General features: G+C 33.1%; 1 protein-coding gene and 1 long non-coding RNA gene across 2 annotated transcripts in view; one reads left to right on the top strand and one right to left on the bottom strand.

The window, feature by feature from the left end:
- LOC132750889 (RNA-binding protein 28-like) overlaps positions 1-7277 on the top strand; it is a 30571-nt gene extending 23294 nt beyond the window's left edge. Inside the window, exons 15-20 of the mRNA XM_060740959.1 lie at positions 1338-1493; positions 1873-2022; positions 4436-4510; positions 5371-5494; positions 5889-6034; positions 6521-7277. Coding sequence (XP_060596942.1) covers positions 1338-1493; positions 1873-2022; positions 4436-4510; positions 5371-5494; positions 5889-6034; positions 6521-6655 — 786 coding nt within the window. The 3' untranslated portion in view covers positions 6656-7277. The remainder of the gene's footprint in view (positions 1-1337; positions 1494-1872; positions 2023-4435; positions 4511-5370; positions 5495-5888; positions 6035-6520) is intronic.
- Positions 7278-8438: 1161 nt separating this feature from the next.
- Positions 8439-12221, bottom strand: LOC132750892 (uncharacterized). The gene is made up of 2 exons (XR_009628613.1): positions 10818-12221; positions 8439-10771 (listed from the first exon to the last, which is right to left on the bottom strand). It is a non-coding gene; the product is annotated as an uncharacterized LOC132750892 (long non-coding RNA).

Raw genomic sequence — 12221 nt, forward strand, 5'->3', positions numbered from 1 at the left:
GCTGGCTGACATTTCTTGTTTGACCCAGCCGTAAGTTCCAACGCTATTTTGCAGAATTACAACACTGTTTTTTAGCTCACCTGTCACAAAGTGACAGGGTGAGCTTTTGTGATCGCTTTTCGTTCGTCCGTCCGGCGTCTGTAAACTTTTACTTTAAATGACATCTCCTCATAAACCACTAAGCCAATTTCATCCAAACTTCACAGGAATGTTCCTTTGGTGGTCACCTTTTAAAATTGTTCAAAGAATTTAATTCCATGCAGAACTCTGGTTGCCATGACAACCAAAAGAAAAAAACTTTAAAATATCTTCTTCTAAAAAAACCAAGGAGCTAGAGCTTAGATTTTTGGCATGAAACATCTTCTAGTGAGTGTCTACCAAGTTTGTTCAAATAAAAGCCCTTTGGTCAAAATTGGCCCCGCCCCAGGGGGTCATTGATTTTCCCTATATGCATATAGTAAAAACTTAAAAAATCTTCTTTAAAAGAACCTAAAGAGCTAGAGCTTAGATATTTAGCATGAAACATCTTCTAATAGGTGTCTACCAAGTTTGTTCAAATAAAAGCCCTGGGGTCAAAATTGGCCCCGCCCCAGGGGGTCATTGATTTTCCCTATATGCATATAGTAAAAACTTGAAAATCTTCTTTTAAAGAACCCAAAGAGCTATGGCTAAGATATTTTGCATAAAACATGTTCTAATGGATGTCTACCAAGATTGTTCAAATAAGAGCCCTGGGGTTAAAATTGGCCCCGCACTGGGGGTCATTGATTTTCCAAATTTCCTTACATGTGTATAGCAAAAACTTAAAAAATTTTCTTTGGAGAAAACCAAATAGCTAGAGTTTAGATACAAAGCATGAAACATCTTCTAGTGAGTGTCTACAAAGTTTGTTCAAATAAAAGCCTTGGGGTCAAAATTGGCCCCGCCCCGGAGGTCATTCATTTTCCCTATATGTGTATAGCAAAAATTTATAAAATCTTCTTTGAAAAAACTCAAATAGCTAGAGTTTAGATATTAAGCATGAAACATTTTCTAATAAGTTTCTACAAAGATTGTTCAAATAAAAGCCCTGGGGTCAAAACTGGCCCTGCCCCAGGGGTGTCATTGTTTTTAACTAGATGTGTAAAGAAAAAACATTTAAAAAACCCAACGAGCTAGACCTTAGATGTTTAGCATGAAACATCTTCTAATGGGTGTCTACCAAGTTTGTTCAAATAAAAGCCCCTGGGGTTTAAATTGGCCCCGCTCCGGGGCCTATGTACAGGTGAGCGAGTTCAGGGCCATCATGGCCCTCTTGTTATGATTTTTTATGACATGTCTGTTGTATTATTTTGTAGGTTGAGGAGTTGAAACGACAGAAATTAAAGAATTTGAATATATTTATTTCACCACTTCGTTTGTGTGTAAGAAATATACCTGTCAATGTAACAGACAAAGAACTTCGGGAAGTATTCAAGACTGCCGCAGGAAATAAACATGCCAAGATAAATGAGGTGAGTGATTTAGGGCCATTGTGGTCCTCCTGTTTTCAAATAAATTTCGTGTTCATGGGCAGTTAATAAGTCTACTGTGAAGTTACATTTTCATTTCTAGCTTGACTATAAAACTTAAATGTAGCTAAACATGAAACTTAGAATAATTGCTTATTATGATCAGGTGCAGTTATTAGGCAAGTGGCATAGTTTTTATTTTTGGAGAAATGCCCCTTTTTAGCTTAAAACAAGCATTAACACTGCATGGGTTGCTCATGTTGAGAGCATGTTGTGGCCACTTAGTGTACTTTGTGTTATAAGTGCTATGTACAAGTACAATTTGTCTCAAAAGACTCTTTTTCTATGATCAATCTGTTTGAAAATTATTTCATGGTTTCAGTGTCGGATCATGCGTGATAGAACTCGGACAAACGCTGAAGGATTAGGAAAGTCAAAAGGTTTTGCTTTCATCAGTTTTAGTGACCACCAGCACGCTCTTTCTGCTTTAAGACAAACAAATAATAACCCAGAAATATTTGGAGAGAATAAGGTAAATTTTTTACACTGGTTTTATGGTGTTTTCCACCTTATATTGGTAGTTTTTGCTATCTTATATTGGTAGAGTAGTGTATTATTGGCTTAATTTTGCTGTTAAACCCTTTAACTGTGGAGTTGAAAGGCTTTTGCAGCGGGAATCTAGAAATATACCATAAAGCACAAAATGCAACAATCATATTTTAATGTGCCAGGTAATTTACAGTCTATGATGTATGGTAATTGAATACGTGTCTAAATCTATTTTTAGTTTGGGAAAATCCAATTTAGTCAGTGAATATAATACTGCATCCAGTTTTTATAAAAAAAAATGTTGACTACTGTTAGGACCAGTGAGATTGCAGCTATATTTAGATCATATAATAAAATGTGATATTCTCTGGCAGAGTATCATAAACATGTCATTTTGTCAGTGAATATCTCATAATTACCAATAATTGTATAATAATTATTATAAAAGTTCTAACATTAACAATATAATAATATAAAAATTAAAAAGGCTAATAATTTTCTTTTGTACCTGGTTGCTGTATTTATAAATGAACCAAACTTCACTTTTAAGTGATAATTGAACAAAGTTCACTTTTAGCTGATAAATGAACCAAAGTTCACTTTTAAGTGTTAAATGACCTGAAGTTCACTTTACGCTGATAAATAAACTGAAGTTCACTTTTAAGTTATAAATGAGTTAAGTTCACTTTAAACTGAAATCTTTCTTACTGGCAATGGACAGTTTCAAATTCAAAGTAGGGTTGGTCCGTTATACTATATTTAGCAAGGAAGGAGATTTTTAGCTCACCTGTCACAAAGTGACAGGTTGAGCTTTTGTGATCGCTTTTCGTCCGGCGTCCGTCCGTCCGGCGTCCGTCCGTAAACTTTTGCTTCAAATGACATCTCCTCATAAACCACTAAGCCAATTTCATCCAAACTTCACAGGAATGTTCATTTGGTGGTCACCTTTAAAAATTGTTCAAAGAATTTAATTCCATGCAGAACTCTGGTTGCCATGGCAACCGAAAGAAAAAACTTTAAATATCTTCTTTAAAAGAACCCAAAGAGCTAGAGCTTAGATATTTGGCATGAAACATTTTCTAATGAGTGTCTACCAAGTTTCTTCAAATAAAAGCCCTGGGGTCAAAATTGGCCCTGCCCCAGGGGGTCATTGATTTTCCCTATATGCATATAGTAAAAACTTAAAAATCTTCTTTTAAAGAACCCAAAGAGCTAGAGCTTAGATATTTGGCATGAAACATCTTCTAATAAGTGTCTACCAAGTTTGTTCAAATAAAAGCCCTGGGGTCAAAATTGGCCCCGCCCCAGGGGGTCATTGATTTTCCCTTTATGCATATAGTAAAAACTTAAAAAATCTTCTTTTAAAGAACTCAAAGAGCTAGAGCTAAGATATTATGCATAAAACATCTTCTAGTGAGTGTCTACCAAGTTTGTTCAAATAAAAGCCCTGGGGTCAAAATTGGCCCTGCACAAGGGGGGTCATTGATTTTCCCTATAGCTCTAAGCATATTGTAAAAACTTAAAAAATCTCCTTTTAAAGAACTCAAAGAGCTTCAGCTAAGATATTTAGCATGAAACATGTTCTAATGGGTGTCTACTAAGTTTGTTCAAATAAAAACCCTGGGGTCAAAATTGGCCCTGCCCCGGGGGTCATTGATTTTCCTTATATGTGTATAGCAAAACTTAAAAAACCTCTTTGAAAAAAATCCCAAATAGCTAGAGTTTAGATATTAACCATGAAACATCTTCTAGTGAGTGTCTACAAAGTTCGTTGAAATTAAAGCCCTGTGGTCAAAATTGGCCCTGTCCCGGGGGTCATTGGTTTCCTTATATGTGTATAGCAAAAACTTAAAAAATCTTCTTTGAAAAAACCCAAATAGCTAGAGTTAGATATTAAGCATGAAACATCTTCTAATAAGTGTCTACAAAGTTTGTTGTTCAAATAAAAGCCCTTGGGTCAAAACTGGCCCCGCCCCAGGGGTGTCATTGTTTTTAACTTCATGTGTATAGTAAAAACTTAAAAAATCTTCTTTTAAAAAACCTAATGAGCTAGAGCTTAGATGTTTAGCATGAAACATCTTCTTATGGTTGTCTACAAAGTTTGTTCAAATAAAAGCCCTTGGGTTAAAATTAACTCTGCGGGGGGGGGGGGGGGAGAAGGTCATTGTTTTTCCTTATATGTGTATAGCAAAAAATTTACATCATGAAACATCTTCTAATGGGTGTCTTTATTCCAAGTTTGTTCAAATAAAAGCCCTGGGGTTTAAACTGGCCCCGCTTCGGGGGGCCTATATACAGGTGAGCGACCTCAGGGCCATCATGGCCCTCTTGTTTAAGAATGTTAGATGAAATCAAATTCCTAGTTATGATGACATTGTTCATATTTCTGCTTTCAGCGGCTTATTGTTGAGTTTTCTTTAGAGAACAGGAAGGCATTAGAAACAAAAGAAAAAAGGAAAGTAAGAACAAAGGTATGTAAACTGATATTGTAATTGGTAAAAAAGTGTCTTGTAAAGGTCATCAATATAATGTGTATTTAGAGCATTGACAAATATCTCTTAAAAAATATGGAATTTTGCAATACTTGTTTGTAAGCATTGCCGCTGAAACAGATAGACAAAAGAACAGAATTTGTTTTAAAAATGTTCTGAGCTGAATTTGGGAGTCATTTTGAATAAATTTGACCGGATGATTGTCCATGTTAGAAATTTATGATGCCTGTTTGCAATCTGTTCCGTATAGCATATTTGTTATCATCGTGTGCAGTCAGACTCAAACCCAAGAGGGCCCTTGCAAATTTGTTTGAGAGATTGGTAGTTCAAGCCAACCCAGGTTGAAGTATTATCATGTATAGTAAGATCATATTTTATGGAGGACATTGACAAGAACGTTCTCCATGATATATTGGTCAAATTAACTTGAAGGTCTTGTTAAAAGGATTTTATCCAAGTATGAAGACAATCCATGAAGAAACGATTATGGCCAATGTTCAAAGTTTTCGCACATCAAGGCAACAGATGACATTCCTGTATTTTTATAGAAAATTCAAGCTAAAAATGAATTTGGTCAGTATTTGTCATAAAAAAATGAATATGGTCAATACATGTACTTGGACATTAAATAATAAATTCTTCTCACAAGTGAATTAGGGCCTTTTAAGCTTTCTTTGCCCATTTATGCCTGAAGTGATGCACAGAGGGACACCCGAGGTCTTCCTCCATTAGTACAGCTGGAAAGTTGCCTTATGGCATCAGTTGCATAGGTGCAGCTTAAAGTGTAAAAAAACAACATTTTCTTGTTTTCTGAACCAGTATTTCTTTCATTATTTTAGGCTAAGTTAATAAAAAAGGATACATCTACTGATGGAAGGGTAAAAGTTAAGCCAAATGCAGTGATGCCACTTATTCATTTAAGTGAAAAAGACAAGAAATTGAAAGGAGAAAATGTTCAGAAAGGTTTGTTTAAATATATACAATTTATATCTAAACCTGCAGAAACGGAAAATGATAAGCATTTGCTGTTAAACCAGGCTTTAGACTGTTGGTAGCTTAATTGTTGCATTTTGATTTTGAAATCTCTTAAAGGGCACTGAGGTTTTAAGGCCTTGATGGGCTGGAAATATTTTCCTGAGATTTGTGCACCAACTGATTCAGGTCTTATACTGAACAATCTGTTCAGACTGCCCATTTGTAAATATTTATTTTTAGAAAATAGGTCTGTTTTAAATGACAACTCGTGTAAGATCTTATCTTTATGGAGAAAAATGACATTTGTTCATACATTATTTGTTAGCTGTTTGAAATGTTACCAAAAAGTATTTTTTTTAATCTTACTTTTTTTCCCATGCAGGTTTACCTTCACATTGGGGTCCAAAAATTCGCCATAAACCAAGACCAGGGCAGATAAATCAAGGTAAAAAGGGACAGAATAAGCAGCAGCAGCCTAGACATCAGAATGTTGCTGTAAAAAGAAAACAGCCTGCAGATGTTTTTGAGGTAAATACTTGAAACAAAACTCTTTCTCAATGATTAAATCAAAGTTTAGATGAAAATGAAAGTTTTTTGTTGTCCTCTCTTATATTACTGTAGCCATGTTGATTGCCATATATACATCATTCCCCACTATAAAACCATTTCACCACCCTATGATATTCCCTTGTGTGGGTTCTAAAAATAGAGTAATGTCTATAATAGAAAGTAAAGAAAAGAAGAAGTAAAGGTGTAGGCAAATAGATAGAAAATTGTATTCCCTCTAAACCTATATCATGTATAATGAAATATTGAGCAGTTTCAGTGATTTGGATGCCATAAAAAGGTACAAATTTCAGACACAAATAGTCTGACTGGTCACCATGGAAATGCACGTTGGCTTGACTGCCCTGGGGACAAAAGTTAGTTTTTTAACTCACACATAATAGTTGCATATTTGCTAACCTGTCGTAGAAAGAGTTAATACAGTTATGTAATTATTATCATATCTAGGACAATAAACAGAAGAAGCAGAAGAGAACGCGGCAGAAAGAGACGGTCGATGATTTTGACAAGATTGTGAACAGATACAAAAATAATCTGATTTCAAAGAAAAAAACTGATGGCAAATGGTTTGAGCGTAAATAGATTTCAACGGGGACAATTTTATATATAAAGAAATGTGACCATAGTATTTTTAATCCCTTAAAAAAAGCATGGATGCACATGAGGTGGTTTAAAAAATGTTTGAAAGCTAACCAAAAGAGTATTCATAAATGGCAATATAAATTTGATGCCATTGGATGAAAAGTAGACATCAATGTTCACTGCAAATATTTGGTTGTAAGACCACACTAATGCTGTATTCAGGGATCATATTGGTATCTTAGTTACCCTATTTATAACACAAATTCATGACTCATGGACCAGCTTCTGTCGAAAATAGTTCCAAGGAGGGGCACCCGGGGTCTTCTTCCACAAGTTAAACAAACAAGTCGCCATATGGCATTTAAAGCTTTGGTTTTGACTTAAATGCCAAACAAACAAAAAACAACATAAAAACCATGTTAATGATGTTTGTTATGGTTATGTATTGACGTTATGTTATCGGCACATATGAAGGTATATGTTATTGATTGAATATTTTGTTGTTGCTGTTAAAGTAACTAGGGACAATAATTACATGAACTCCTAACACATTGCTCATAAAATGTTAGGCATAAACTGAAAAAATGAATTTTATGAATGAAATAAATTTTAGCAAATATTAGCTAATGTTTTGTTATTTGTTAATTTTATACTTGCTTTATTGACAGAAAAATATAGTGTTTATTAGGTCATCATGAAAAGGGCCTGGAATAGAATTGTGGGAATATTCTGCAAACAAGCACCCTCATCTGACGAGAAATTTGTAGCACCAAGGAGAAAATGTTACGGTCTTGATATAAAGAAGTATTACCTTTTGTTAAAGCAACATGCTTCTAGATTCATGCTAATTTTCAGGAAAATTAAAATGTATCTAAGAGTACAATATTATCAAGTTAACATAAAAAGTGATTTACACATCTGTTTATATAAATGTATATTTTAATGCAAAACCAAAATAAGCTCAGAATATGCTAAAATAACCCTTGCTGCATTGGACATGCAGTAGAAATATGGTGATAAGTACTGCAAAATCAGTTATTAATTGCATATAACATGTAAATTATTTCTTGAATTGTGAATTTTTTTTACTTCTCTTAAAGTCTTGGTACATTTATCGAAAGGTTGATTTTCTTGAAATATTTTGGCTTATCTGTAGGCATGCAGCTTTAAAGACTGGTATTAAGAAGTAAAATAAGTCGCCTTGGAAAGGTATAAAGCTATATTTTCAAAAGGAAAATGTTAGTAAATTTCAAGTGGGTAGCATAATTATACATAAAGGCAATGCTCACCCTGCTCAGAATATCATTTAAACATTTCTAAAGTTAACATTTTATTCAATTATATATTTTGAACAAGTTGCTTTTTATACATGACCATAAGAATATGATAACTGTGTTTTTACAATTAATTTAGTATATTTTGCAAGTAATAGTCTTACACGTAATAATCGCACAACTGGGCTTCTCTCATCACAGATTACAGTTGTTTAAACAGGAAAATAAGTTTTAACAGCTAGGTAGAGCTGAATGTCTTGGGGTCTAATCTCACAAGTGGTGAGTTTTCTCTTTTGATTTCCACAATCAAGACTGATACATTTTCTGGTTATGTAAACGAGACCCACGCAGCAGTCATCTGGCCTAACTTACGGCACATGTCTAGGGTCACAGGTTTGGCACAACGAGAAAGTAAAGCAAGATTTTTACTTTCTTTTGATATGGACATTATCACTGGACGTACAGTGAAACAGAATTACTTTGTGGAATAATTTTCTACAGACACTGCATTTTTCATAACAAATTTTATTCTACAAACATTCACTTGATCATATACAAATAATAAAATATCATGTCTGTTTTAAAATGGAAATAAAATACAATATAATGAATTTAAACAACCTTTATAATACTACCTGTTTACTCTTTTTTCCTTCCATACATTTTGTTAATTTTACCCTTAACCTGCTGAATGTCTCAAATGGACTAATCCAGCTTCCATTTTTTGGAACAGTCCATTATCATAATTTATAGGGATATCAAGGATGAAAAATACATTTAAAGTTAACTTGGTCTACAATATAGGGCCTGGTCAGACTGCACAGATTTGAAGGCTGGCTTTGATCTATACTGGTGACCAAGGCTCAAATCACTTTTCCTTCCAGCAGGTTAAGATTGAATTTCCCTGGCATATATGAAACAATCGTTATCTAGAACAAGAGCACCGCTAGGCGGAGCATAATATGCCCAAAAGTAAATATTAAGGTCATTTGATATTGACCTTTGACCTTGTGACCCAAATATAGTTATGGATCTTTTATTCGATAAAGGCAATCATGGTATGAAGTTTGAACACTGTAAGCCAAATGGAACTTGTGTTATGCTCCAGGGGACGGACGCCAGGGGGTATAACATGATATGCCCGAAATTCTTTTGGGCATATAAATAACGAGTTTTCATCATAACATTGGTTTCTGTAAACACATTTTGATTTAAATTTTCAGCATCTTCACTGATACAATATATATATACATATATTTATATATATCATTATATTTTGAAATTGTAAATGTAAGAAAATGATCTGGTGATTATATTATAGTGCCAGTGTTAAAATTCTTATGAATGTTGTGTAAAAGTGATACAAAATTTTAGTTACAGAATTTCAATAAATATTTGAACTTGCTGAAATTTGTGTGATGGTTTGACCCTGCTTGGATTTTGGAACAGTTCATTCAAAGTTAAAGGTATTTTAATATCAAAATACAAAAACTGATCCCCTTGTGGCTGAGGGTTTGCCCTCAAGGGTTGAGGCATCAGAATTGCAGTCATCGTTTATCCCTGTGTTATCGTAAGAGGTGACTGAATTTTGTTCGAATTACTGGAGTATCTTTATCTCTTAGCTCCAGCAGGTGAGTGCTTTAAGTTTGTAACACCCTAAGGTTAGCCAAAATCATCTTTCCTGTTTTGGCGCCATATGACCTATTTTGTGTTGGTGTGCCATAAAACCAAACAAAACAAAAGTTGAGCTAGCATCAGTATAGAGCCTGGTCAGACAGTATGTACAGGCTGGCCTGACTCTACAATGATGATATTAAGGTTAATCATTTCAAGCAGATAGTTAAATGAACATACAAATGTACATCTGAACAAAAATGAGTAACTTGAAATACATAAGAAAGTTCATTTTAAAAAAAGTTCATTGTATAATTTCTTAATGTGTAGCAGATTGGCTTAAACCTCTAGACTGTTATTTGAGAGGATCCATGTTTTACAGCATGTAAACCAGGATATAATCAAATGTCCAAGTTCTTATTTAACTAAGAGAAAGATGGAAATAGAATACTTTTGATACAAAAGATGTCAAAATACTATATGAAGTCTCACATCCTGATGAAAATGTTGGTCTTAACAGTAATACTTTTACATCTCAATGATAATGTAAACCTAATAGTAATCATATGATATCTTTTACATCCCAGTGAAAACTCTCTCAAAACTGCTGAGTGAACTTCATGAACTCTTACATCCCAATGATAACATTTGTCTAACTTCATGAACTATTACATCTTAATAATAACATTTATCTAACAGTTACTTCATGAACTATTACACCACAATGATAACATTTGTCTAACAGTTACCTCATGAACTAGTGCATCCCAATGATAACATTTGTCTAACTTCATGAACTATTACATCTCAATAATAACATTTGTCTAACAGTTACTTCATGAACTATTACATTCCAATGATAACATTTATCTAACTTCATGAACTATAACATCTCAATAATAACATTTATCAAACAGTTACTACATGAACTATTACATCCCAATAATAACATTTGTCTTACTTCATGAACTATTACATCCCAATGATAACATTTATCTTACAGTTACTTCATGACTTATTACATCCCAATAATAACATTTGTCTAACTTAATGAACTATTACATCCCAATATTAACACTTGTCTAACTTCATGAACTATTACATCACAATGATGGCATTTGTCTAACAGTTACTCCATGAACTATTACATCCCAATGATAACATTTGTCTAATGGAATCAACATGAACTCTTACATCCAAATGATAACTCTTACATCCCAATAATAACCTTTGTCTGATGGAATCAACATGAACTCTTACATCCCAATAATAACATTTGTCTAACAACTACATGAACTATTACATTCCAATGATGACATTTGTCTAACAGTTATTTCATGAACCATTATATCCCAATGATGACATTTGTCTAACAGTTACTTCATGAACTCTTACCTTCAAATGATAACTCTTACATCCCAATTATAACATTTGTCTTATAAAATTAACATTAATTCTTACATCCCAATGATAACATTTGTCTAACAATAACAAAATAAACCTACATGATAACATTTGTCTAACAGTACATGAAATCTTACACCCAAATGATAACTCTTACATCCAAATGATAACTCTTACATACCAATGATAACATTTGTCTAACAATATCTACATGAACTATTACATCCCAATGATAAAATCTGTGAAACAATAACTACATGAACTTTAACATTCCCATGATAATGTTTCTCTAACAGTAATTACATGAACTCTTACATTTTTATGATAACTTTTTTCTAACAATTAATATTTCATTTTTTTTTTTATATTTGTAGCTTTTACTTTTTTATTTCTAACATTGAAAAGAAACAAATACAGAAAATCTAAAACTTCATGTATCAAATAACTAGATTTTTATACAACCAAAGCTTTTAATAAAAACGTAAGGCATGTTGAAATTAATAGTTCCGAATTTGGTTCAAGTTTTTTGTGTTGACATTTTCTTGAGGTAGTTCTAACAAAATGAATAAAATATAATAATATCTGATAACAAGGGGTTACAAGAATAAACTAAGAACAACAAGATCTATCACAAAATCACAACTTATCTCCACCAAGTATAGGATAACTACTTTCAGGATCAACTATTGACTTAATATTATCATCACCTTAGTGCAATAATGGGTCAATTTCTATTGACCTTTAATAGGAGTTAACCTGTTACTGCACTTATAGGTGAAGATATTCAACAAGAAAAATATGCAGTGTAATACAAACAATATATTTTTACAGAGAAATTACTTTTTTTTCATCTACCACAGTTTGGGAGACCTTACAAATTAACACATCAAATATAAATATATAATTATATACATGTATTTTAGCCTGTGTACATTTTACTGTAAATTTTTATTTTTAAATATATCAATATGAGGTATAAATATCATAAATGTTGCTCGAGGATATTTGGACTTGGTAAATTTTGACAACCACAGTATTTTCTCGCATATAAGACGGGCTGCTTTATAAGTCTAGGTCTAAATTAGGCAGTATTTTACAATGTCTCGTGTATAAGGCTAATCTGTATTATCTATGTCTAAAGTGGGTATTTTTAACAACTTCAACCCTAGACCTGCTGAATATGTGTTAAGAATCTGTCCTGATGAACAGTATATGCAGTAAGGAATTTCAGTATTAAAACTTGAACATCCAACAGTATAGAGCCTGGTCAGACT

This window comes from Ruditapes philippinarum, unplaced genomic scaffold, assembly GCF_026571515.1.
Source record: "Ruditapes philippinarum isolate M1 unplaced genomic scaffold, ASM2657151v2 ctg1086_1_1_1_1, whole genome shotgun sequence".
Lineage (NCBI taxonomy): Eukaryota > Metazoa > Mollusca > Bivalvia > Venerida > Veneridae > Ruditapes > Ruditapes philippinarum.